The 25,838-nt window shown below is 39.0% G+C and overlaps 1 protein-coding gene across 4 annotated transcripts in view; it reads left to right on the top strand.

The window, feature by feature from the left end:
• RAI14 (retinoic acid induced 14) overlaps window positions 1–25,838 on the top strand; it is a 176,315-nt gene that overhangs the window by 88,673 nt on the left and 61,804 nt on the right. For all 4 annotated transcript variants that reach the window (XM_060191212.1, XM_016191604.2, XM_060191213.1 and 1 more), the window contains exon 3: window positions 10,206–10,336. In XM_060191212.1, coding sequence (XP_060047195.1) covers window positions 10,206–10,336 — 131 coding nt within the window. The remainder of the gene's footprint in view (window positions 1–10,205; window positions 10,337–25,838) is intronic.

The following is a 25,838-nucleotide window of genomic DNA, read 5'->3' on the forward strand; positions in this document are numbered from 1 at the left end:
GTATGGGCTTGGGCTAGGGGTTTAAACTGGAGAACCATCTAAAACTATATACAAACTCTTGTGCATTCTGTTTGCACATGCACATCATACACAATGATAGCTTAAATATTTTAATTTTTTATTAGTGATTTAATAATAATTTACAAGGTTATAAGATTAATGGGTATAACACCATACCCACTGCCAAAATTCTCTGCCCCCACATCCCCAAGGATAACCACCATAGTTCTCCCAAGATCTTAGAGATAGGTCAGCAACTTTTCCCCCCAAGTTCATGTGTTTCAATTCTTTACATTCTACATATGAGTGAAATCATCTGGTAGTTGTCTTTCTCTTCTTTACTTCTCTAAGCATAGTTACTTTCAGTTTAATCCATTTTGTCTCAAAGGACACAATATCATCTTTTTTAACAGAGCAGTAGTACTCCATTGAGTATATGCCCTATAACTTCTTTATCTAGTCATCTGTTGATGGATGTTTAGGTTGCTTCCATATTTTGGCTATGTGAATAATGCAGCTATGAGTATAGTTGGAGTGCATAAGTCCCTTTGAATTAGATTCAGGGGTAGGAGGATTAAAATTTCCCAAGAACTAGATTTTTGTACTAGGTTGATTTAGTTTAGAGAAGGGGAAACAGCAGGTGAATTTATGCAAACTGTCCAGAGGAACAGTTGATATGGTATTGACTTGATCAAAAACTGAGCAGCTTAGCTTCTTTTAGTGTCTGTCTGTCTGTCTGTCTCTCTCTGTCTCTCTGTCTCTCTGTCTCTGTCTCTCTTGCTAACAAGATTATTGTTGGGTATCAGTGCCTACATAACTACTTTTCCATTTGTTTTTGTGTCCTCTAGATACAAGGTGGAAAACAGTGAGAGACAGGGAGAAGGAGAGACATTTCAGTGCTCCACCACTCATGACATTTCCTCTTGTAGGCACTCTTCCTCATGGCCTTGGTTAGAACCCAGGTCCTCATATGTGGTAAAGTGTGCACTCTCTACAGGGTGAGCTACCTGCTGACCCTCAAGACTTCTTTCTTTTTTATTTTGTTTTTATTATTTATTAGTTTATTTAATAATGATCAACAAGACTGTAGGATAAGAGGGGTACAATTCCACACAATCCCCACCACCAGAGTTCCATATCCCATCTCCTCCATTGGAAGCTTTACTATTCTTTATCCCTCTGGGAGTATGTACCCTGGATAATTATGAGGTGCAGAAGGTGGAAGGTCTGGCTTCTCTAACTGCTTCTCTGCTGAACATGGGCATGGACAGGTTGATCCATACTCCTGGCTTGTTTCTGCCTTTCTCTAGTGAGGCAGGGCTCTGGAGAGGTGGGGTTCCAAGACACATTGGTAAGATTGTCTGCTCAAGGAAGTCAGTTTGACATCATGGTAGCATCTGCAACTTAGTGGCTGAAAAGCATTAAGATATAAAGCAGAACGAATTGTTTAATAATCAGGAACCTAAAGGCAAAAGTAAAGCAGATGAGATTTAGGGTCTCCATTTTGGAAAAAGCTATGAAGCCTATTTTAGGTATATTCTTAGGGGTCTAGGATTTTATTAATTTTTGGCTGAGCCTGACAAGTAACATGCAGATGGCCTAAAGGTATTGGCCAAGACTTCTTTCTAAACTATGGGTGTGTGTGTGTGTCTGTAAAATAAATCCCACTTAGGGAAAAATGCACAAAATGAATGTGGCTTTTAACTTGGTAACTTCTTTTTTAGAAAAACATTTATTTATACTTATGATTGGCCAGAGATAGAGAGATATTGAGAGGGGAGGGGTAGATAGAGAAGGAAGAAAGACACCTGCAGCCCTGCTTCACATTTGTGAAGCTTTTCCCCTGCAGGTAGGTCCAGGGTCTTGAACCTGGGTCCTTTGGCACTTTGATTTGTCCACTTAACCAGGTGTGCTACTGCCTGGGCCCTTAACTTGGTAAGTTCTATAGAGTCACCAACCAGATCATGAATTTGTATAGGGCTCTAGAAAACTTTCAGTAACCCCTTCTTGATCGCATGTCATTCCCTCACCCCTAGTCACAGTCCTGACTTTTTATGGTAGCCTTGTGTTTGATTTTCTTTATAGTTTGTCATCTTTGTGTGCATCCCTAAATGATAGGGATCCAATTTTTTTTTCCTGTTTTCATCCTTATATACATGCAGTCATGTTGTTGTGTCTTGCTCCTTTCACCACTACTGACTTTTAAAAAAAATATTTATTTATTCCCTTTTGTTGCCCTTTTTTTTTTATTGTTGTAGTTGTTGTTATTGTAGTCATCGTTGTTGGATAGGACAAAGAGAAATGGAGAGAGGAGGGAAAGACAGAGGGGGAGAGAAAGATAGACACCTACAGACCAGCTTCACTACCTATGAATTGACTCCCCTGCAGGTGGGGAGCTGGTAGCTTGAACCAGGATCCTTAAACCAGTCCTTGTGCTTTGCGCCACCTGTGCTAACCCACTGCGCTACCACCCGACTCCCTCACCACTACTGTCTTAATATTTACCTGTGCGTTGCATATAGTTGTAGTTCATTTTCATTGTCACTTTGTATTCCGTTTGATTCTATTGTACTTTATTCGTGTTTTGTGATTGAATATTTGGATTACTTGTAATTTTGCCTGTTATGGACAGTCTTTTGTTAATATTCTTATACACGGGTTGCATTTGCAAATCCTGGAGAAAACCCAATTTTTTTTAATTGGGAAATTAATGCTTAACAGTAAAGTCACTGACATATGAGTATAATTTCATGATGCACCAACATTCCCTTCCTTACCTTATTCCCCCTCCTCCTGAATTGCTTGCTTTGATACAGTAAAACATGCCCAGACCAGATTTCACTTTGTATTCTCCTCCCTGTCCCTATTTCTTTTTTTTTTCTTTCTTCTTCTTCTTTTTTTTTTTTTTATTTAAGAAAGGATAAATTAACAAAACCATAGGGTAGGAGGGGTACAACTCCACACAATTCCCACCACCCAATCTCCATATCCCACCCCTTCCCCTGATAGCTTTCCCACTCTCTATCCTTCTGGGAGCATGGACCCAGGGTCATTGTGGGTTGCAGAAGGTGGAAGGTCTGGCTTCTGTAATTGCTTCCCCGCTGAACATGGGCGTTGACTGGTCGGTCCATACTCCCAGTCTGCCTCTCTCTTTCCCTAGTAGGGTGAGTCTCTGGGGAAGCAGAGCTCCAGGACACATTGGTAGGACACATTGGTGGGGTCTTCAGTCCAGGGAAGCCTGGCCGGCATCCTGATGACATCTGGAACCTGGTGGCTGAAAAGAGAGTTAACATACAAAGCCAAACAAATTGTTGAGCAATCATGGACCCAAAGCTTGGAATAGTGGAGAGGAAGTGTTAGGGGGATACTCATTGCAAACTCTAGTGTACTTCTGCTTTCAGGTATATATTTTGCAGTAGTTTATGGATACGTGTGAACATATGCTCTCTCTCACAGAAACTGGTGTATATCTAGGTTTTGGGACTTTGTTAAAAAGTGAACCACCTGAGATGGAATTAGAGAATACTATGAAAGGAAAGGTCTCACCCGATTAATGAAGCTGAAGGGTTGTCATTCTACACCTGAAGTCCCTGGACACAGTCTGAGCTGAAGCATGTTGAGGTGGCAATCGTTGTGTTGGTTAGGTTGTGATCGGCAGATGCAATATTATTTGATATGGATTGGGAGAGGCATACAGGAAAGTGGGCCCTATCCAAGGGTTCCAGGACTGAGGGAAGTAGAGACTGTATAGTGGAGATGTGAGGTTCCTGCTGTCTTAGGGTTCCAAAAGACAATGGATAGTTAATGTTATCATTACATTATTTGGTAATTGGGTTAACTTTGAAAAGTCCTTTTGTTAGGGTTTGCTGTACAGTACCCAGCATCTTGTATATAGCTGTGCTACTGGTTGCTTCTGATCTACTTGGTCTAGGCTTTTGAGAGAGTCCACATATCAAATACACAGCCTATATATTAAAAAGATTCAGTCTGTGTTTTAAAAAACTTCGAGACATATAATTAATTTTCCCCCTCTCATATTAATTAACTAGTGATTTATATGACTACACTTTACTAGAAGTGTACATAAACACCATTCCCACCACCAAAAGACTGTGTCCCATCCCTCCCACCCACTCCCACCCCCCACTGTCCCAAGAAGCTGCATGTCTACCTCTCACCACAGGGTTTTTACTTTGGTGCCCTACTTACAATTTGGTCAGGTCCTGCTTTTAGTTTCCCTTTCAGAGCTTCTTACTCAACTTCTGTTGATGAGTGGGATCATGCCATACTCATCTTTATCTTTCTGACTTAGCTCACTTAACATAATTCCTTCTAGCTCTGTCCAAGATGGGTCAGAGAAGGTGGGTTCATTGTTCTTGATAGCTACATAGTATACTGTCCGTATTTCTTAAGTCCCACTTATAAGTGACATCATTCCACATTTGTCCTTCTCTTTTTGGTTTATCTCACTTAACCTGATGTCTTCAAATTCCATTCAAGATGATGCAAAGGAGATAATTTCTACATTATCAACATTTGAATAGTATTCTGTCAAGCAAGTATACTATAGTTTTTTTAGGCACATATCTGTTGTTGGACATCTGGGTTGCTACCAAGTTTTGGCTATTAGAAATTGTGCTGCTATAAACATAAGTATGCATATATCTTTTCTGATAGGCACTTTTGATTCCTTTGGGTAAATCCCTAGGAGAGAGATTGCTGAGTCATAGGGTAAATTCATTTCTACTGTTCTGAGAAATATCCATACTGTTTTTCACAAAGGTTAGACCAATTTGCACTCCTACCAGCAGTGCAGAAGTGTCCCCTTTTCCCCACATCATCTCCAACATTTGTTGTTACTGTCCTTTCTAATGTATGACATTCTCACATGTATAAAGTGATACCTCATTATTGCTTTTATTTTCGTTTCTCTGGTGATCAGTGACATTGAGCACTTTGTCATGTGTCTGTTATTCCTCTGAATTTCTTGCTCTGTGAAGTTTCTGTTCATGTCCTAGTCCCCATTTTCTAATGGAATTGAGAAAACTTATTACTAAGCTTTTATGAGAGAAAATAGAATCTAGTCCCACAAAGAAATTGTGAACCTTTTTTCCCCGCACCCCCTTTCTTTTTTTTTTTTTTTTCCCTCCAGGGTTATGGCTGAGCTCGGTGCCTGCACCATGAATCCACCGTTCCTGGACGCCATTTTCCCCCCTTTTTGTTGCCCTAGTTGTTGCAGCCTCGTTGTGGTTATTATTGCCATTGTTGACGTTGCTTTGTTGTTGGATAGGACAGAGAGAAATGGAGAGAGGAGGTGAAGACAGAGAGAGAGGGGGAGCGAAAGATAGACACCTGAAGACCTGCTTCACTGCCTGTGAAGCGACTCCCCTGCAGGTGGGGAGCCAGGGGCTTGAACCGGGATCCTTACGCCGGTCCCTGCGCATTGCTACCTAGTGGAAGAAGAATCTTTCAAGCAAAGGCTGTTGTTAGCCTTAACAAGTATGTCAGTTGTCCTAAAATTTGCAGTAAAAATCCAGAAGAATAGTAGGTGAACCTCAGTGAATCTGAGAATCAGAACCCCCAGTATAAATCCTGAGACACAACACTTTTAACAAGCACACAGGTGATGCTTGGGAACAGTGTGATATTTTACAAGTCTTGACTCCTTCCATGTGAAGAGATTAAGAGAAAGTGCACCCCTGATAAAAATCTTGTGAAGTTTGCCTTAAGCATGTTAAGGGAGGTGGATTTATTTAGCCTATAAAAAAAACTAAAAACAAAAACCAAACAAAAAGAAAAAAGGCCAGAAAATCTCCACTGTATTATTTTTTGCAAAAGAATGAAAGAGTAGGAAAACAAGCACTTGCTAAGTCAGGAGAGGTTTAGGTGAATCAAGAGGAGGAACCTCTGTCTAGAGTCTGCAAGCACTGAGCTTTTCCTAGACACCTAGGGGGGTCAGAAATAAAGGCAGTCATCTGTGTCTTCTGGGAGCTGAAGGCAGACAAAACAAGCACATACTGAGCTCTTCAGCAGAAGCTAGGATGCAATATTTCGTCAAGTCTAGACTGGGCTTCAGTTGAGATGAATAGGTGGCTCTCTGTGAGGCCCCAGAGAAAAGAAGTAGAAAGCACTCATCAGGAAAGGCTGGAGAGAGCCTGCAGGATTCCTGCTAGAAGGAAGCCTTTTCATAGATGGATATAATAAAGGGACATTCTAATTGTTACTGTGATTTCCCTAGTAAGGAATACATTTTATATCACCACCTAGAGCACACTTCCATAATAAACAAATATTTCATAAAAACATTTAACCTTGTTTGGTATGATGTACATAGTGTTTTCTATTTAATTGTAATTGTTTTAAAATAATGGGTTAACCTAATGAGTTGAAAACACTGTTTGAAGAGATGCAGTAGTACTGTATGGTGGCAGACCTCAGTTTGTACCATGCAGGGTGCCAGTTAGGAGAGCAGTTCCATGGGAGGAGATTGAGGATATTGCAGATGTGATAGCTGGTGATCTCTGGAAGTTCTCTCTAATTCCACCAGATGAGCAAATTACTGTGGGGTGTTCTGTGGCAAAATTTTAGAGTCCACTGCACTTCTGACCCCAGACATGTGTTGACAACTAATCTTCCAATTTTGCTATCCTAATTGGGTGACCGGTGACTCAATTCAGTTCTGACAGGAATGACCCAGAGATAATGACAGATCCTGCAGATTAAAGGTGCATTTTCCCAAGATTCCATTCAAGATTGCAAGATCTGGGCTTCCCATACTGTATATGTTGAGTGGGGGTGGTTGGAGGTAGAGGCTGCTATGAGGAGTTGGAAACTTGAATATGCATAATTTCACTACTCCAGGCCACTTTTCCATTTATTGATAGTCCTACCTGCTGGGTTATCTCCCCAGCCCCCTCCCATACATCTCATGGACTATATATGTATTTGGATTTCCACAATTGCTTCCTGGGGTTTGGTACTTTGCAAAAATGGTTCATGAAACTTAGGGAGGTCCTTTACTAACTATAGCCAGTTTGTTATAAAAGAAATGCCAAATGCAAAAATGCACAAGACAAATATGAGATAGGTGTATGTGTACATGGGTGCACAGAAACCTTCCAACACTTCAGTGTCTTAGCCAATCTGGAAGCTCTCACTACTCCCAGATTTTTATAAAGGGTCTTAGAATGTTTCATGTATTTAGGTGTGATTAAGTTTTTGTCCTCCAGTGCTTGACCCAATCTTCCTCTCTCTCCTCCAGGAGTTAGGGGCTAGAGCTAAAAAGTTCAAAACCCAATCATTGATTGGTTTCTCTGGCAACCAGCTCCATTCTAAAACTATGTAGGGGCTTTAGCCTTTAGTCATCTCATTAACATAAACTTAGAATTCATCTAAAGGGGCTTCTTGTGAATAACAAAAGCAGCTCCTCTTGCTCTGTTATTCAGGAAATGCCATGACTTTTTAGAAGCCTTTGTGCTGGGAACCAAGAGCAGAGATCAAATATTTCTTTCTTGGTCTTTCACCCTATCTGTAAACTCTTTATCTGAATATCCTTACCTTTGGTCAGGTTCAGCACCACTCAGAGAAGGAGGTGGGGAGAGGAACTTCTGTATTCCCAACAGCCATGGCATTGAACATGCTCATCCTTCATGAATTTAGTGATGGGGCATGGAATGTGGGATATAGATTGTAGCTCTGAGTAGAATAGTTACACTGAAGATATCTGTAGAGAACAGATTCATGGGCAGGTTTAGGATTAAAGAATAAATCACTTCCTTGTTTACTAGAGAGGAGAGGAGAAGGAGAGGGAGAGGGAGAGGGAGAGGGAGAGGGAGAGGGAGAGAGAAAGAGATTCCTTTTACCTCATTTGACTTAAGGGAAAAGTAATTTCTGGCTTGCGTTGTGGAGAGACTCTATGGAGAGACTCTAAATAAAAGAACTGCGGGTAAGGGGGATAGGGATGTATCTTTGACCATGTCTTGCAAAGAGAGTATGTATGTGTGTCTAGGAGGAGTTTCTTGCTATTTCCTATCAAAATTGGACTCCTTAAAGATCCATATGTAAGTAATTTTAAGGAGCCCTTGTAAGTGTTGAGTGCCTTAGCTGCATCAAAAAGGAAAATCCTTTCATGTGGCCTTTGCTTAAACTCTCTCAGTCGTTTCCTCTGAGATTAAATATCCTTTGATCTCTGCAATCTAATTTTAATTTGATCAGTTTAAGTTAGGATAAGATTTTAAGAGACAACACTAATGATGTAGTATTGGTTGGAATCGTTGATCTAAAATGTACTTTAATAAACATGTCCCACATGGGCATAGGAAATGTAGTCTGGGGAAAATAAACAGCCTGGGTTTTTGTTTGTTTGTTTGTTTTATTGTGTGCAATTGCTACATTTTGTTGATAAAGCTCCTTATTCTACTAAAAATTTTATGCCAAGGGCAGTATACTTATTGTGTTGTCCTTCAAAAGCAGCCCAATTTGTAATTTTTTAAAAAGTTTTTTATTGGGGGATTAATGTTTTACAGTCAACAGTAAATACAGTAGTTTGTTCATGCATAACATTTCTCAGTTTTTCACATAACAATACACCCCCATCCTCTGTCATCCTTTTCCAGGACCTGTACTGTCCACCCCCCAACCCACCCCAGAGTCTTTTACTTTGGTGCAATACACCAACTCCAGTCCAAGTTCTGCTTAGTGTTTTCTCTTCTGATCTTGTTTTTCAACTTTCTTTTATTTCTTTATTAGGGAATTAATGTTTTACATTCCACAGTAAATACAATAGTATGTACATGTATAACATGACCCCATTTTCCATATAACAATACAACCCCCACTAGGTCCTCTGTCATTCTTTTTGGACCTGTATTCTTCCACCTCAGAATCTTTCTTTGGTGCAATTCGCCAATTCCAGCTCAGATTCTGCTTGTGTTTTCTCTTCTAATCTTGTTTTTCAACTTCTACCTGTGAGTGAGACCAATTTGTAATTTAAGATAAAATTGAATGTCTTGAACTGGAGAGATGGCTTACTATGTACTTAACCCAGGCTCAAGCCCTGGCATCCTGTGATTTTATTCATTCACTCCACTCATTCACAACTTACAGGTGTTTGCTGTTTCACATCAGAAACATGTTTATCTTATACTCAGTTGACTCTTGTACAGACATTTATCTTCCTTTATTTCATTCTTTTTCTATTTTATTTGATAGATTAATAAATTCGGTAAATTGAAAGAAGAGAGGGAAATAGAGAGGGAGAAAGACAGACATCTGCAGATCTGCTACCCCACTTGTGAAGAGTCTCTGCTGTAGGTGGGAAGCCAGGGCTTGAACCCATATCCTTGCACAGGTACTTCTGCATAGTACTGTGTGCACTTAACCAGGTATGCCACTACCTGGCCACCCAGAGATTTATCTTTTCTACAAATTATTTATTTATTTAAGAAAGAAAGAGAATCAGGTTATCACTGGCACATGAGATGCCAGCTATTAAATTCAGGACTTCCAATACTTTATCCACTGTACCACCTCCAGGGCCTTCAGAGATTCTGTTTTCTCCATGTAAGCATTGCTGTTACTATGCTTTGTAGTTATCTTGGTGGGATTGGGAGCTGAGGGTGGCAGAGACTTTGCTCAAAGCAGTTGATGTTTAATAGCTTGCTTAAGAAGTTGTTTTGCTTGGGGGTGATACAGTGTTGAGTTGGTAGGTTGTACAACTACTTTAAATCAGTAGTGAAGAAAATTAAAGCAACAACTAAAACATGGAATGGACCAGGAAGAGTACAATGAAACTAGATGATCTGTATATATATAAACCTCAGGTAACCATGAGTTATAGGCTTATTTAGGGCCCAGTGAGCTGTGGACAAGGTCAAAGGCCAGTGTTCTGAGGAACCAGCTGTGGAGATTTTAGCTAGAAATAAGCTAATGTGTAAACAGGTCTAGAGGTCTTGCTTCACTTTCTCAGCACCAGTGAAAAGGAACTTTAGAGTTTGGTGACAAGCTGCTGTTTTATTGGACTGTTGATGTTTCCCTTTGGAAAACCAGTCTTCTTGAGTGTTCTAGTGGTGAGGGGGGAGGTATTTTTAGTGCTGACCATTTGGGGATTGGTTTGGGTTTGAATGACAGAAGTGGGGAGCTGGGAGGACTAAGGGATCTGGCCAATGTGGTGTTCATGAACTCTGTCTCTCCACTTTGCTTCACAGACCAATGAATGGAATAAGAATGATGACCGGCTACTACAGGCAGTGGAGAATGGAGATGTGGAGAAGGTGGCCTCGCTGCTTGGCAAGAAGGGGGCGAGTGCCACTAAGCATGACAATGAGGGCAAGAGCGCGTAAGCTAAAAGGATTGGTTCTGTATCTATGTGCTCTAGGTTCTTGAGTGATCTCTATAGTACCTGGTATTCTTAGGAGAATTTTACCAGTGCCTTTAAAGGCACTTTGTGAAATTACTGTCCTTCCACCATTGTGTTAAGATACGTAAGAGGAAATTTTTATTTAGTTCCTTTTTCTTCAAGTTCCAAATTTTGTATTGAACTGTACGTTGAATGGCTGTATTGACTCATAGTGTAACCAAAGATTTCACCAGAGAATAAATAGCACCAGGACTGCAAGAAACTGATATATGGGAAGAGAATTCCATACAAGATAAGAAATAGTACAAAATATGGGGGTCGGGCGGTGGTGCAGTGGGTTAAGTGCATGTGGTGCAAAGCGCAAGGACCGGGATCGAGCCCCTGGCTCCCCACCTGCAGGGGAGTCGCTTCACAGGCAGTGAAGCAGGTCTGCAGGTATCTATCTTTCTCTTCCCCTCTCTGCCTTCCCCTCCTCTCTCCATTTCTCTCTGTCCTATCCAACAACGAACAACATCAACAATGGTAATAATAATAACCACAATGAGGCGGCAACAAAAGGGGGAAAAAATGGCTTCCAGGAGTGGTGGATTCATAGTGCAGGCACCCAGCCCAGCAACAATCCTGGAGGAAAAAAGAAAAGAAAAAAAAAAGAAAGAAATAGTACAAAATAATGATTTTTCCCTATAACTCTCAAATTTTACTTTTTATATTCCTTTAAAATCCTCTTCTTCACATAGACCCATAATTTCATGAGTAGTGTGAGTTTTTATTTATAATTTGCCTTATATAACATTCCTATTCACTATCATTTAAAACTATGTGTGTATGTTCCTCACTCTGGTTTTATTGTAGAGAGATCATTGATTTTGGAGCCAAGTCTAATCTGAACTTTATAATTTCTGAGTTTGAACCTCAGTTCCTTCATTGTAAAGTAGAAAAGATCATGCTTAACCTCTAGGGTAGTTAAGAGTATAAAGGAGAACATAAATATTAAAACAATAAATATTAGCAAATGGTCTCCTGTATGGACCTTGCACTGAAAAAAAGACCCCCTTCCCTTATCCCCCAAAGCAGGCTTTGAGACAGAGATTTCAATAGCTTTCTGACCAGTGATCCTGGGAGCACTAAAGGGAAAGAATCCTTTGCAGGTGCATTATTGACAGGTTACTTTTATCACAACTGGGACTCATTACTGCTTGGGGCCTCAGGAATCTGATAAAGTTTAAAGCAGATGCTGGCCAAGTATGGCCCACTACCTGTCTTGGAAAGTAAACTTTATTGGAACACAGCTACATACTTTGATTAAACTTGTCCATGCTGCTTCTGTACTACAAAGGTAGATTTGGATAGTCAAAACCACACAAACCCTAACATATTAACTGGCTGGTTTCTTATTGATCTAGTTTGCTTATCCCAAATTTAAAGTAAGTTTCAGAGTCATCTCCTGTGAGGGATAAGGAAACTGAAGTGGCTATCCCTGATCTCCAAAGTTGAATACTGCTCCTTGGGGCTATAATATTTGTATGAGTTCAGGGAAGTGTTTGGGGAGTACATACAACTAACTACCAGTATCACATGTAAGGAACTAGCCTAATGTTTGTAAGGTTCCTCAATGTTGTAATGCAAAACAATATTTCATTCTATTCTCTTTTAGTGTTAAACGTACACATAGTAGTTAAACAAGCCCACCACCATTTTGCTAATGCTAAGTAAAATTAAGTACAGTTCTCTCTGAATTAATTCTAGAGTCAGTTCCAACTATGATACTCTTGAACTTAGAAGTCCACATTTTTCTTTAATGACACTTCTGTAGACAGAACTATATGAATAAAGGAAGAAAGGAGATACTGAAAAAAAGAATCAGAGAAAAAGAATAGAGAGAGAGAAAGGAAGGAAAAAATCTACTTTAAAATATTTCATTTTTCCTGCTTGGGGCATTAATTATCAACAGACAACCAATGAATTAATTTTCAAAGGCAACACAAAAATAAATCTTTGCTGCATCATAGTTTTTGCAGATCTAATGGCTATAGTATTCAGAATTAGCTAGAATTGTAGTATTGGAAACTTTCTCTCTGGTCCCTTTGGTGTCATTTAGTAATGCAAGATGAAAAGTTGGGCTGTGACAACCTCAAGCTGTGTTGTTTCTTTCCTGTTCTCTATCTCTCTCACCTTTAGAATTCTGCTCTTTTGTATTTGAGTGTCTAACCTCTGCCTTCCTCAAGTTTGGGAGACTTTTCCCATCTTGTTCTTGTTCTATGCACGTATATTTAGTGACTTCTTAAGAGGAGTTCTAAGTCTGATAGACTGGTATGGTGTGTCTCCTTTATGGAAGTTCTTGGTTCCACCTGACCTATAGAGTTTTGTGGGTGGATGTATATGAAATACTTTGTATTGGCCTCTCATGGATAAGATCAGATCATATATTTGAAAACTGGGTCCATAATACTTGACCTTATCGTCAGCTAACATATGCAGATTTACCCATTGTTGCACTTTTGTATCAAAATTAGACTGGAAAGCCATGATCTAGCCAGCTTTTGTGATAACCCATTATTATTATTATTATTATTATTGCTATTTTGTTGAGTGAGACACACTGGTTTCCAATTTTGTGACAGCCCAGAGTTCTTATTCTGGTTTTCATGATTTCTCTGCAACTCTTACTTTTTTTTTTCTTAAATCTAAATGTTCTCTTATACTTACTTACCATCTCCTGTCTGCTGTCTACTTTCTGCCTTCTCCTCATATAAGAATGTTCTGCAGTTTGCCCAGGTTTTCTATTTCAGTTTAGAATGTCTTCTCTGATATTTTTAGTCTTTTGAAATGTTTTTCTTCTCTTTGAAATAATAGAATTTCGATTTAGAACTTGACATACTTTATTGTATTAAAAGAATTGAAGCAATAAAAAATCTAATAGCTTATGATGAACTCTTGTTTTCTCAAGATTCTGCATTTGTTACAATGCAGAAAGCTACTAGAGGACTATGAACTTGTGGTTTTTATTGTGGTGTCAGTCTCCCACTTTTTTTTTTTTTCATTTTTATGGGAACAACTGTTTAGGATGAACTTTATGGAGAAAACAGTCTTTTTGTTGACATCATCTTGCGAGTAAATTAAGAGAGTGTACTAATTTGGGGTCCAGAAGGGACTCTTATCCACTGAGCATCACAACATGACACGTCTACTCACCCAGCTTCAAGTGGACTTATTATACTCAGCCTTACTACCTAGAGAGTCAGTTGGCCCAGAAAGTCCCCCAAGCAAGGCAGCCAAGCCAACCCATCATAGCTGACATTCTCCAAAAGTTTCCATAACCCAAGGTCAATAACCAGATGTATGGTTTGGTAATTCTTCAAACTCCTCCATTTCTTCCTGGAATATTTCCTTTAGAGAAAGATAAGGAACTCATTCTAAAAATTGTTTCCCTCTAAAACCAATTTAAGAGGGTTTTGTTGTTGTTATTGTTTGCTTGTTTTTTATTTGTTTGTTTGTTTTAAATTGAAAGCAAATCAAATAACTGGAATTTACTTAGGAAAGAATAAATAAGGGTGATATATTGGGTCAAAAGAGAACAAAACAGAGCTGGCAGGGAGTGATAGTTGCAGGCTGTGTTTATGGAGTCAGGCTTGGCTTCCTTCTTCCATCTGTTCTCTTTCTACTTTTCCACAGTGGAGGTGAGGAAGTGGGAGGATGCCGTCGCTGGAAAACCTCTTACCATAGCAAAGTCTTAATTGTTTCAAGATGGTTTCTCTTACATTCGGATATGCATTTAATTAAAGTTATGTGTGTTTGTCTAAGGGGCAACCAGACTAAATAAAATTACCGCTGAGGCTGTTGTATTTGAAGAAATACCACCCAGGCATGTGTGTATTGATCTATATATACATTGTCTATGTCCATAGCCCATATTTTAGAAACTTGATATTTTTTGGCTTTGGAAACAAGAGCTTGTACAAGTATTTTTAGATGACTTTTTTAAGCTTAAATATAAAATAAGGGAGGCAGTCCTTGAACTCTGTAAATTAGTACAATGAGGGGCTTCTTTGGTAGATGGCTTATTACACTTAACCTCTACCTCTTGTCCCAGAATAAGGATGTATTCAATGTTTTTATTAATGTATTTAAGCAGTCACCTTATAAAGGAATTCAAAATATACCAGCTGGTCTACTTTCTCTAGTTTTCATGTATGACTGCCAAATCACCTTGCCTAAAATCACTACATACTTCTAAGTGTAATTAAGTATAATTGTAGCCTCTTGCCTATAGTACTCCTAGACATAATCATCCTTTGTCTTTCCTGAAACTTGTTGATATTTCAAGAAAAGATAAACTGAAGGATATAACTGCTATCAGCATGTCCACTGTGTTTTTGATACATAGATTTTTGAAGGCAATCTAACCCATGTTCCTTACAAATGCTTGCTTCACTAATGTGCTAACTGGTTGGAACATACTCTGCATCGAAAATGTTCTGAGCTCTATTATGAGCACACAGAGGAGAAAATTTGTTCTTTGATACAGGTTGCACAGAATCCAACAGAGAATACATGACCAGTGGAAGTATCAGGGACTAAGTATTAGATAGTAAAATGCTATCTGTAAGGGGAGTGAAATGGACAAGTCTTGGAGTAGGTAAGAATTGCTTTCTGACTAACAAATGGTGCATGGCTGGCCTTAAAGAGAGAACTGAGGGCAGGGGAGAGGCATGGCATACCTGGTTGAGCTCCCATGTTACAGTGCATAAGGACCTGTGATCAAGTCCGTAGTCTCTACCAGCTATTAGAAAGGTTTCATAAGAGGTGAATCAGGGCTGCCGGTGCCTCCCCTTTTCTCTTCCACTCTGTCTCCTCTTTCTGTCTCAATTTTTTCTGTTTCTGTATAAAATAAAATAACAACATCAAAGACATAAAGATTCAAGAAGCCCAGAGGGTCCCAAACAGAATTAAACCAGACATAAAGACACCAAGACACATCATACTTAGAATGGAAAGGAATAATAATAAAGAAAGGATCCTGAAGGCTGCAAGAGAAAAACAAAGAGTCACCTACAGAGGAAAACCTATAAGATTAGTAAGATTAGCAGCAGACTTCACACAAACACTACAGGCCAGAAGAGAATGGCAAGATATCTGTCGAGTGCTCAATGAGAAAGGCTTTCAACCAAGAATACTATATCCTGCTAGACTGTCATTCAGACTAGATGGAGGCATCAAAACCTTCTCAGACAAGCAACAGTTGAAGGAATCAACTATCCCCTGCTAGACTGTCATTCAGACTAGATGGAGGCATCAAAACCTTCTCAGAGAAGCAACAGTTGAAGGAATCAACTATCACCAAGCCTGCCCTGAAAGAAGTTCTGAAAGGTCTTCTATAAACAGTAAGACCACCATAAATAGGTCATATATCAGAACACTCTAAAACTCTACAAGAATGGTGTTAAAATATCTTCAATCTTTGATATCAATAAATTTCAATTGCCTGAATTCACCTATTAAAAGGCAGAGAGTAGGAAGATGGGTCAGAAAATACAACTCAACAATATGCTGTCTACAGGAAACCCACCTAACTCAACAAGACAAACACAGATTTAAAGTGAAAGGATAGAAAACTATCATACAAGCCAATGGCCCACAAAAAAGGTCAGGAACAGCTATTCTCATATCTGACATGATAGACTTTAAAATAGATAAGATTAAAAAAGATAGGAATGGACACTACTTAATGCTCAGAGGATCAGTCAATCAAGAGGACTTAACAATTATTAACATCTATGTACCCAATGAGAAGCCATCTAAATAAATCAAACGTCTACTAAAAGAGCTACAGCAATATATAACAGCAACAGTCATAGAAGGGGACTTCAACACCCCACTCTCTCAACTTGACAGATCATCAAGGCAGAAAATCAATACAGACATAAGGGAGCTAAATGAAGAGATAGATAAACTAGAACTATTGGACATTTTCAGAGTCACTCATCCCAAGAAACTGGAATACACATTTTACTCAAATCCACATGGGTCATTCTCAAGGATACACCATATGTTAGGCCACAAAGACAGCATCAGCAAATTCAAGAGCATTGAAATCATCCCAAGCATCTCAGACCACAGTGGAATTAAACTAACATTTAACAGTCAACAAAGATTAGTAATAGTCCCAAAATGTGGAAGCTCAACAGTACACTTAACAACTTCTGGGTCAAAGAGGAAATAAAGGAAGAAATCAGAATGTTTCGAGACTTCAATGAAAATGAAGACACAAGCTATAAAAATATTTGGGACACAGCTAAGGCAGTACTGAGAGGGAAGTTCATAGCCATACAAGCACACATTAGGAAACAAGAAAAAGCACAAATAAGCAGCCTGATTGCACATCTTAAAGACCTAGAAGAAGAAGAACAAAGAAACCCTAAAGCAACCAGAGGGACAGAAATCACTAAAGTTAGGGCAGAAAAATAAATAACATTGAGAATAAGAAAACCATACAAGGGGCCAGGTGGTGGCGCACCTGACTGAGTGCACATGATACAATGCATGAGGACCCAGGTTCGAAAACCCTGGTCCCCACCTGTAGGAGGAAAGCTTCATGAGTGGTGAAGCAGTGCTGCAGGTGTCTCTCTGTCTCTCTTTCTCTCTGTTCCCCTTTCCCTCTTGATTTATGGCTGTTTCTATCCAATAAATAAATAAAGATAATTTTTAAAAAAATAAAATAAAAAGAAAACCATACAGAAGACCAATGAAAGTAAATGTTGGTTCTTCGAAAGAGTGAACAAAATCGACAAAGCTTTAGCCAGACTCACAAAACAAAAAAGGGAGAAGACCCAAATAAATCGGATACTAACTGAAAGAGGAGATATCACAACAGACACCGCAGAAATTCAACATATCATGCGAGGCTTCTATGAACAACTGTATGCCACCAAGCTAGAGAACCTGGAAGAAATGAACGATTTCCTAGATACCTACCAACTTCCAAAATTAAGTAAAGAAGAACAAGATAATATGAACAGGCCCATCACAGCTAATGAAATTGAAAAAGCTATCAAAAACCTTCCTAAGAATAAAAGTCCTGGACTAGATGGTTTTACAAATGAATTCTACAAAACCTTCAAAGAAGAACTAATACCTCTGCTTTTTAAAGTCTTCCAGAAGATTGAAGAATATGGGATACAATTGAAGAATTGAAGAATGGGATACTCCCTTCTAGCTTCTATGAAGCCAACATCACTCTGATACCATAAGCAGACAGAGAAACAACCAAAAAAGAAAACTACAGACCAGATGAACATAGATGCTAAAATACTGCACAAAATTCTAGACAACCGGATACAGCAGTATATTAACAAGATTGTTCATTATGACCAAGTGGGGTTTATCACAGGCATGCAAGGTTGGTTTAATATACGTAAATCAATCACTGGGATCCACCACATCAACAAAAGCAAGACCAAAAACCACATGGTCATGTTAATAGATGCAGAGAAAGCCTTTGACAAAGTCCAACATCCCTTTATGCAAAAAACACTACAAAAAATGGGAATAGATAGAAAATTCCTCAAGGTCTTGGATTATATATATAGCAAACCTACAGCCAACATCATACTCAATGGTGAAAACTGGAAGCATTTCCCCTCAGATCAGGTACTAGACAGGGCTGCCCGCTATCACCATTACTATTCAACATAGTGTTGGAAGTTCTTGCCATAGCAATCAGGCGGGACCAAGGAATTAAAGGGATACAGATTGGAAGAGAAGAAGTCAAACTCTCCCTATTTGCAGATGAGGTGATAGTATACATAGAAAAACCTAAGGAATCCAGCAAGAAGCTTTTGGAAATCATCAGGCAATACAGTAAGGTGTCAGGCTATAAAATCAACATTCAAAAGTGAGTGGCATTCCTCTATGCAAACACTAAGAAGAAATTGAAATCCAGAAATCAATTCATTTTACTATAGCAACAAAAACAATAAAATATCTAGGAATAAACCTAGCCAAAGAAGTGAAAGACTTGTATACTGAAAATTATGAGTCACTACTCAAGGAAATTGAAAAAGATACAAAGAAGTGGAAAGATATTCCATGTTCATGGGTTGGAAGAATTAACATCCTCAAAATGAATATACTACCCATAGTCATCTACAAATTTAATGCTATCCCCATTAAGATCCCAAGCACATTTTTTAGGAGAATAGAAAAATGCTACAAATGTTTATCTGGAACCAGAAAAGACCTAGAATTGCCAAAACAATCTTGAGAAAAAAAGAACAGAACCAGAGGCATCACACTCCCTGATCTCAAATTGTATTGTAGGGCTATTGTCATCAAAACTACTTGGTACTGGAACATGAATAGACACACTGACCAGTGGAATAGAAATGAAAGCCCGGAAATGAGCCCCCACACCTATGGACATCTAATCTTTAACAAAGGGGCTCAGAGGAAGCAGAGTCTCTTTAACAAATGGTGTTGGAATAAATGGGTTGAAACAGAAGAATTAAACTGAACCACTTTATTTCACCAAATACAAAAGTCAATTCCAAGTGGATCAAGGACTTGGATGTTAGACCACAAACTATCAGATACTTAGAAGAAAGTATTGGCCGAACTCTTTTCCGCATAAATTTTAAAGACATCTTCAATGAAATGAATCCAATTTCAAAGAAGACAAAGGCAAGTATAAACCTATGGGACTACATCAAATTAAAAAGCTTCTTCACAGCAAAAGAAACCACTACCCAAACCAAGAGACCCCTCACAGAATGGATGAAGATCTTTGTATGCCATACATCAGACAAGAGTTTAATAACCAACATATATAAAGAACTTGCCAAACCCAACAACAAGAAAACAAATAACCTCATCCAAAAATGGGGGAGGACATGGACAGAATATTCACCACAGAAGAGTTCCAAAAGGCCGAGAAACACATGAAAAAATGTTCCAAGTCTCTGATTGCCAGAGAAATGCAAATAAAGACAATAATGAAATACCACTTCACTCCTGTGAGAATGTTATACAACAGAAAATGTAACAGCAGTAAATATGGAGAGGGTGTGGGGTCAAAGGAACTCTCCTACACTGCTGGTGGGAATGTCAATTGGTCCAGCCTCTGTGGAGAACAGTCTGGAGAACTCTCAGAAGGCTAGAAATGGACCTACCCTATGATCCTGCAATTCCTCTTCTGGGGATATATCCTTAGGAACCCAATACATCTATCAAAAAGATTTGTGTACATATATGTTCTTAGCAACACAATTTGTAATAGCCAAAACCTGGAAGCAACCCAGGTGTCCAACAACAGATGAGTGGCCAAGCAAGTTGTGGTATATATTCACAATGGAATACTACTCAGCTGTAAAAAAATGGTGACTTCACCGTTTTCAGCCGATCTTGGATGGACCTTGAAAAATTCATGTTAAGTGAAATAAGTCAGAAACAGAAGGATGAATATGGGATGATCTCACTGTCAGGCAGAAGTTGAAAAACAAGATCAGAAAAAAAAAAAAAAAAAACAAGTAGAACCTGAAATGGAACTGGCGTATTGCACCAAAGTAAAAGACTCTGTGGTGGGGGTGGGTGGGGAGAATACAGGTCTAAGAAGGATGTCAGAGGACCTAGTGGAGGTTGTATTGTTAATATGGGAAACTGGGGTATGTTATGCATGTACAAACTATTGTATTTACTGCTGAATGTAAAAATATTAATTCCCCAATAAAGAAATAAACAAAAAAGGAAAAAAGGGCAATGGAGGTTAACTAGGGAGAGGCTCTTAAGAGTTGGCATAGTCATTTACAGTCCTTTTTTATTGACAGTTCCTGAAGTTTTTTTTTTTTGCCTCCGGGGTTATTGCTGGGGCTCAGTGCCTGCACTATGAATCCACTGCTCCTGACAGCTGTTTTTTCTCCTTTTGTTGCCCTTGTAGTTCATTGTTGTTGTTGTTATTGGTGTTGCTGTTGTTGGATAATACAGAGAAAAATAGAGAGAGGAGGAGAGAAAGATAGACACCTGCAGACCTGCTTCACCACTTGCAAAGTGACCCCTCTGCAGGTGGGGATCCAGGGGCTGGAACCAGGATCCTTACACCAGTCCTAACCCGCTGTGCTACCGCCCACCCCGCTTTGAACTTTCTGAACCCTAGTGTTGTCTTCGTCTGTGAAATGGCAAGATTGGGCCAGTTATCCTTCTTGAACCTTCTAGAGATTCTGAACCTGCAGCACAGTGTTGATAGGGCTTCTTGTCAGCTATTCTTTGTGTGGGCATGTTGGTTTCATTAGTTTGGGGAATAAAAATTGGAGACTCAGTTGGGTAACTAGCTTTGTGCCTTCTTGGAACCCAAACTCTTTTGCTATTTATTATGAGCAGAAAGGTTAAGAATGAGCTTGGTTTCATTGAATTCTCTGAATGAATGTCTTAGAAAAATTCAAGTCTTCTAAATGTAGCTTTGTGATTTTTGTATTTCATCCTAATATATGTTCCAGTAGGCCATCAAAACACCAAAAGATTTGTGTTTGTTATTGCTCTGAAAAATAGAAGGAACATTCTAGACTATCATTCAATGAGCGTTTGAATAGCCACAGTTCAAGTCCCCTTTAGGTTAAGAACCTTGAGAAACATCTCATATTTGTCCTGAGGTATTTGTTTCGGGAAGGTTTGTACAACTGGCTGAGTGGTTTTTTAGGAAATGAAAGCTAAGCTGCAGTCTCTGTTTGCCTCTGTACTTGAATTACATTCCTACCCTTTCAAGAGCTCTGGCAGCCCTAATCTGCTCCCCCCCCCCCAATTGAATCTGTGTTTGCTTTTTTGGCCAAATACATCTTTTTTTTTTGTATGTTTGTTTGAACTTTGGTTTTTTAAAGAGCAGCACAGTAAGTTGTACAGCATTACACAGTTTGCAGTGATTTAACAACAAAAAAAAAATCATAATTTCCTAGCTTCATAATCAGGTACCAGCTCTCCTAGAGAATGCTTGGGTTAGAATCCAAGCTCCCTTCCTTGCTTGACAAATTTCCAAACTACTCTCTGCCTCAGTTTCCTCCTTTGCACAAAAGTGGGGGTAGTAGTTGGTCTTTCCATAAGCTGGCTAATCAACATAATGACTTTAAGTATAACTAGTGTCTTTTGTGTCCATAAATAAGTTATTAATACTGATGGTGATGTTACTTAATTGTTTTAAGCCTATCTCAACAGTGAGGAGACTCACTGTTTATATATCTCAGTCTCTATGACACAACAACAAGGTAGCAAACCCACTACCACTTCAGGCTGCCATCTTGTTGCTGTTTGAAGCAACTGGAGATATCAGTGGGTTGATCTTTTCTTCAGGGAGGAGAGACAGAAGAGAGAGCAATCCAGAAAACTCTGAAATACAGAACCTTGGAGATGCTCCAAGAGACAAAAATAGAACATCTAAATGTCAATAAGCAGCAAAAGGATCAAAGTAGCATTGTGTAAATCTTGTTTTTCCCCCTTTAGTGAGAAAGGAATGAGAGAGAAAGAACCAGACACCACTCTGGTACATATGCTGCTGGGGATTGAACTCAGGGCTTCAGCCTTGAGAGTCCAATGCTTTATCCACTGTGCCACCTCCCAGACCACACATTGTGTAAATCTTCAGGCTGGTCTGTTTGTGACTTTGAGTTGTTGAGGGCCCAGATGAGTTCTATAAGCCAAGCAGAACTTTCTATCCTAGTGAAATGTAAAAGTGTGTAGACTTTTCTGTAACATATACCATGAGCTTGTTTTCAAGGATGGAGTGATTAAGTTTTTCAAAGGACTCTGGAATAGTGGTTGCCCTGGTAAGAATATACCATTCTTATTCTCTATTACCCAGTTAGCATGCTTGCAGATCAGCTGCAAAGTTGGTCAACAGCAGTTTAGGGTACAAGCAATGTGGGTGAGAATGAGCTGAATTCCTTATAAATAGCTTCTGGATCACAGGCCATGCTAAGTAGCCAAGACTTAGGCTGTTGAATTAATTAGCATTTCAACCACAGTAGCATCTGAAGAATCATTCTTCTGTCCCTTGGGTCCTTTTGCTGGGCCTGGAGTAGATAAGAGGCCTTCATACTTCCCCTCACCACCACCACCCCCCCACTGAATTCTTGGCCTAAGTGGAGAGATAAACAAGCCAACAAAATTTCTCATGAAATATGCTGCTATTTAGATGCTTAAATGGCATTTCTAGGCTTTAAAAACAATTAAGAGACTTTAGTTAGACCTAAATGACTACATTGAGACAAAACTAAGGGATATTCCTAATTTGCTTTACATTTGCTCTGTTATATATTCCTGTAAGGGGAAATTTCAATGGACAGTTAACACTAATAACGACATTAAAGACTTCATTAAGAAAAACCTACATGAGGGGCTGGGTGGTGGCGTACTTGGTTGAGGACATATGTTACAGTGCGCAAGGACCCAGGTTCAAGCCCCCAGGGACCCCACCTGCAGGGGTAAATTTCACAAGTGGTGAAACAGAGCTGCAGGTGTCCCTCTGTCTCTCTACCTCTCTATCTCCCCCTTTCCTCTTGATTTCTGGCTGTCTCTACCCAATAAATAAAGATTAAAAAGAGAGAGAGAGGGAGAGAAAATCCTATATGTCTTTCCTCTGGAAATGTTAGGTTATAATTAAAATACCTCTTAAACTAAAATTTGCTGGGCAGGAGTAAGTCTTGAGGAGGATATGGAAAAATTGAAACTCTTATATTGTTCTGGGGATGTAAGATGGTACAACAGCTTTAGAAAATAGTTTAGTAGTTCCTCAAAGAGTTAAATGAACATAGCTGCATGTGCTTTAGAACATAGTTCAGCAGATCCTCAGTGTTAAACATGGCTACCATGTGGTTCAGCAATCACTCCTAGCCATATATCTGTTAGAATTAAAGATATGTTCATATTAAGCAATATTTATGTTGCATTATGCATAATCACCAAAGGGTAGGAAAAACCTAAATGTCCAACCAACAAATGGATACATAAGATGTACAATATTTATACAATTAAAACATTTTGGTAGTGCAGCGGGTTAAGCACACGTGTCACAAAGACGTTGTAAGGATCCTGGTTCAAGCCCCTGGGAGCCAGGTGAAGCAGGTCTGCAGGTGTCTATATTTCTCTCCCCCTCTCTGTCTTCCCCTCCTCCTCTCTCTATTTCTCTCTGTCCTATCCAACAACGATTACATCTATAACAATAATAACTACAACAACAATAAAAAAACAACAAGGGCAACAAAAGGGAAATAAATAAATAAAATTTAAAAAAATGTTTAAGGAAGAACTGAAGCCCTCATATATGCTTTAACTTGAATAAACTTTGACAAGTTGCTAGATAAAAAAAGCTAGACCCTAAAAGACCACATTTTAATTAATTAATTAATTTATTTATTTATTTTTGCAGTTGTCTCTCTGTCTCTTTCCTTCTCTGTCTTCCCTCCCCTCTCAATTTCTCTCTGTCTCTAGCCAATAATAAATAAATAAAAATTTAAAAATAAGTTAAAAAAAGAGTAGACCTTATAGAGCATGCATAGTATATATACAAGTTGTTTTTTTTCTGCAACTTTGCTCAGTATATTTACCCAAGATTTTTTTGTTGAACATTTAAAAAAATCCACAGAAAGTAGAGATTAAGATAATGAATATTCATATCATTATCATCTAGATTTAACAGTAGCTAACAATCTGTCATATTTATTTCATCTATTTTTACTTTTCCTGAGATACTTTCAGTTACAAAATGACATTTTATTCCTAAATACTAAAGTTTAATCTGGCAAAATATAGCATTTGTTTAAATAACCACCATACCACCACATTTTATGAATCCATCCTTAGTAAAATGTCCAGAATAGACAAATCTCTAGAGACCAAAGTAGGTTAATGATTTCTAAGGTGTTGAAGAAAAACTGTAAATAGAAGTGACTTTTACTGAGTACAGAGATTTTTCAGAATCATCACAATGTAATGTTGTTTGTACATCTTTGTAAATATTTGAAACAACTACAGCATACATTTTTTCCTAGAGATCTATCTATTGTTGTAAAAGAGAGAGGCCAGAGCACCACTGTGGCATACGTGGTGCCAGGGATGGAACCCAGGATTTCATGCAAGTCCTGTTTTCTGATCACTGAGCCACTTCCCCAGCCACTAAATTATATGCATTTATAAAGATAGAGAGAAACAAAGCTTCACTCTGTCATATGCAGTGCCAGGGTTTGAACTCTAGATTTCATGCATTCAAGAGTCCTGTGCTCTTAACATTGATTAATATGTATCTTTATTTATTTATTTATTGGATAGAGACAATCAGAAATTGAGAGGGTAGGGGGAGACAGAGAGGGAGAGAGACAGACAGAGACACTTGCAGCACTGCTTCACCACTCGCAAAGCTTTCCCCCTGTAGGTGGGGACAGGGGGCTCAAATCTGGGTCCTTGCGTGTTCTCAGCCAGGTGCACCATCACCCAACCTTGTGCTCTTAACATTGAGTAACCTCTTGGGCCCCCTTTTTTTTTCTTAATGTGCTACCAGAAAAATAAACCCAGGGTCTTGCATATATATGATATTTTTCAATAGGCAGAGGGAGAGAGGTAGAGATAACACTGCCTTATCATCTATGGAGCTCCCTCAATGCCATCCATGGTTCTTCATGTGGTGCATTTTTGGAGTCAAATTTAAAACTTTATGCTTAGCAGGATGGCATGATACCTGTTGAGCTATTTCCAGGCTCCAAATTTTGCATTTTAATGCATTTAATTAATTTTAATATAATACATGAATTACTTCTCAGTGGAAAGATAAAAACATCATGTTTTTTATATTTATTTATTTATTTTCCCTTTTTTGCCATTGTTTTTTATTGTTGTTATTGATGTCATCTTGTTAGATAGGACGGATAGAAATGGAGAGAGAAAGGGAAGACAGAGAGAAAGATAGACACCTGCAGACCTACTTCACTGCTTGTGAAGCAACTCCCCTGCCGGTGGGAAGCTTGGGGTTTGAACCAGGATCCTTACTCCAGTGCTTGTGCTTCGCACCACAGTGCGCTTAACCCACTGCGCTACTGCCGACTCTCAAAAACCTCATGTTTTTAGTCCTTGTTTAATTTGTGACAGTGGAACTATATTTCATCATCCTACAAGTTGTTCTTAAATATTCATCACAAAAGTTTTTCAACTGGACTACTGTTGACATTTAGATATCTGTTTGTTGTGGGGACTTGTTCTGTGTAGGATATTCATCAACATCTCTAACCTTTATATATTAGATGCCAGTAGAATTCACCGTGCCCCCCCCCCCCCATAGTCAAAATCCTTTTCAGACACTGTCAAAGGTCTTTAGGCAGGATGCAAGGTCACTCCAACTGAGAACCACTACTTTATGTTTTAAGTCTCCTGACTAAAAACCAAGAGCCATGAAGATGAGGCCTTAAACAGTGTCTGTCCCACAGTGACCTTGGGTCCATACTCCCGGAGGGTTAAA

This window comes from Erinaceus europaeus, chromosome 5 (assembly GCF_950295315.1).
Source record: "Erinaceus europaeus chromosome 5, mEriEur2.1, whole genome shotgun sequence".
NCBI lineage: Eukaryota > Metazoa > Chordata > Mammalia > Eulipotyphla > Erinaceidae > Erinaceus > Erinaceus europaeus.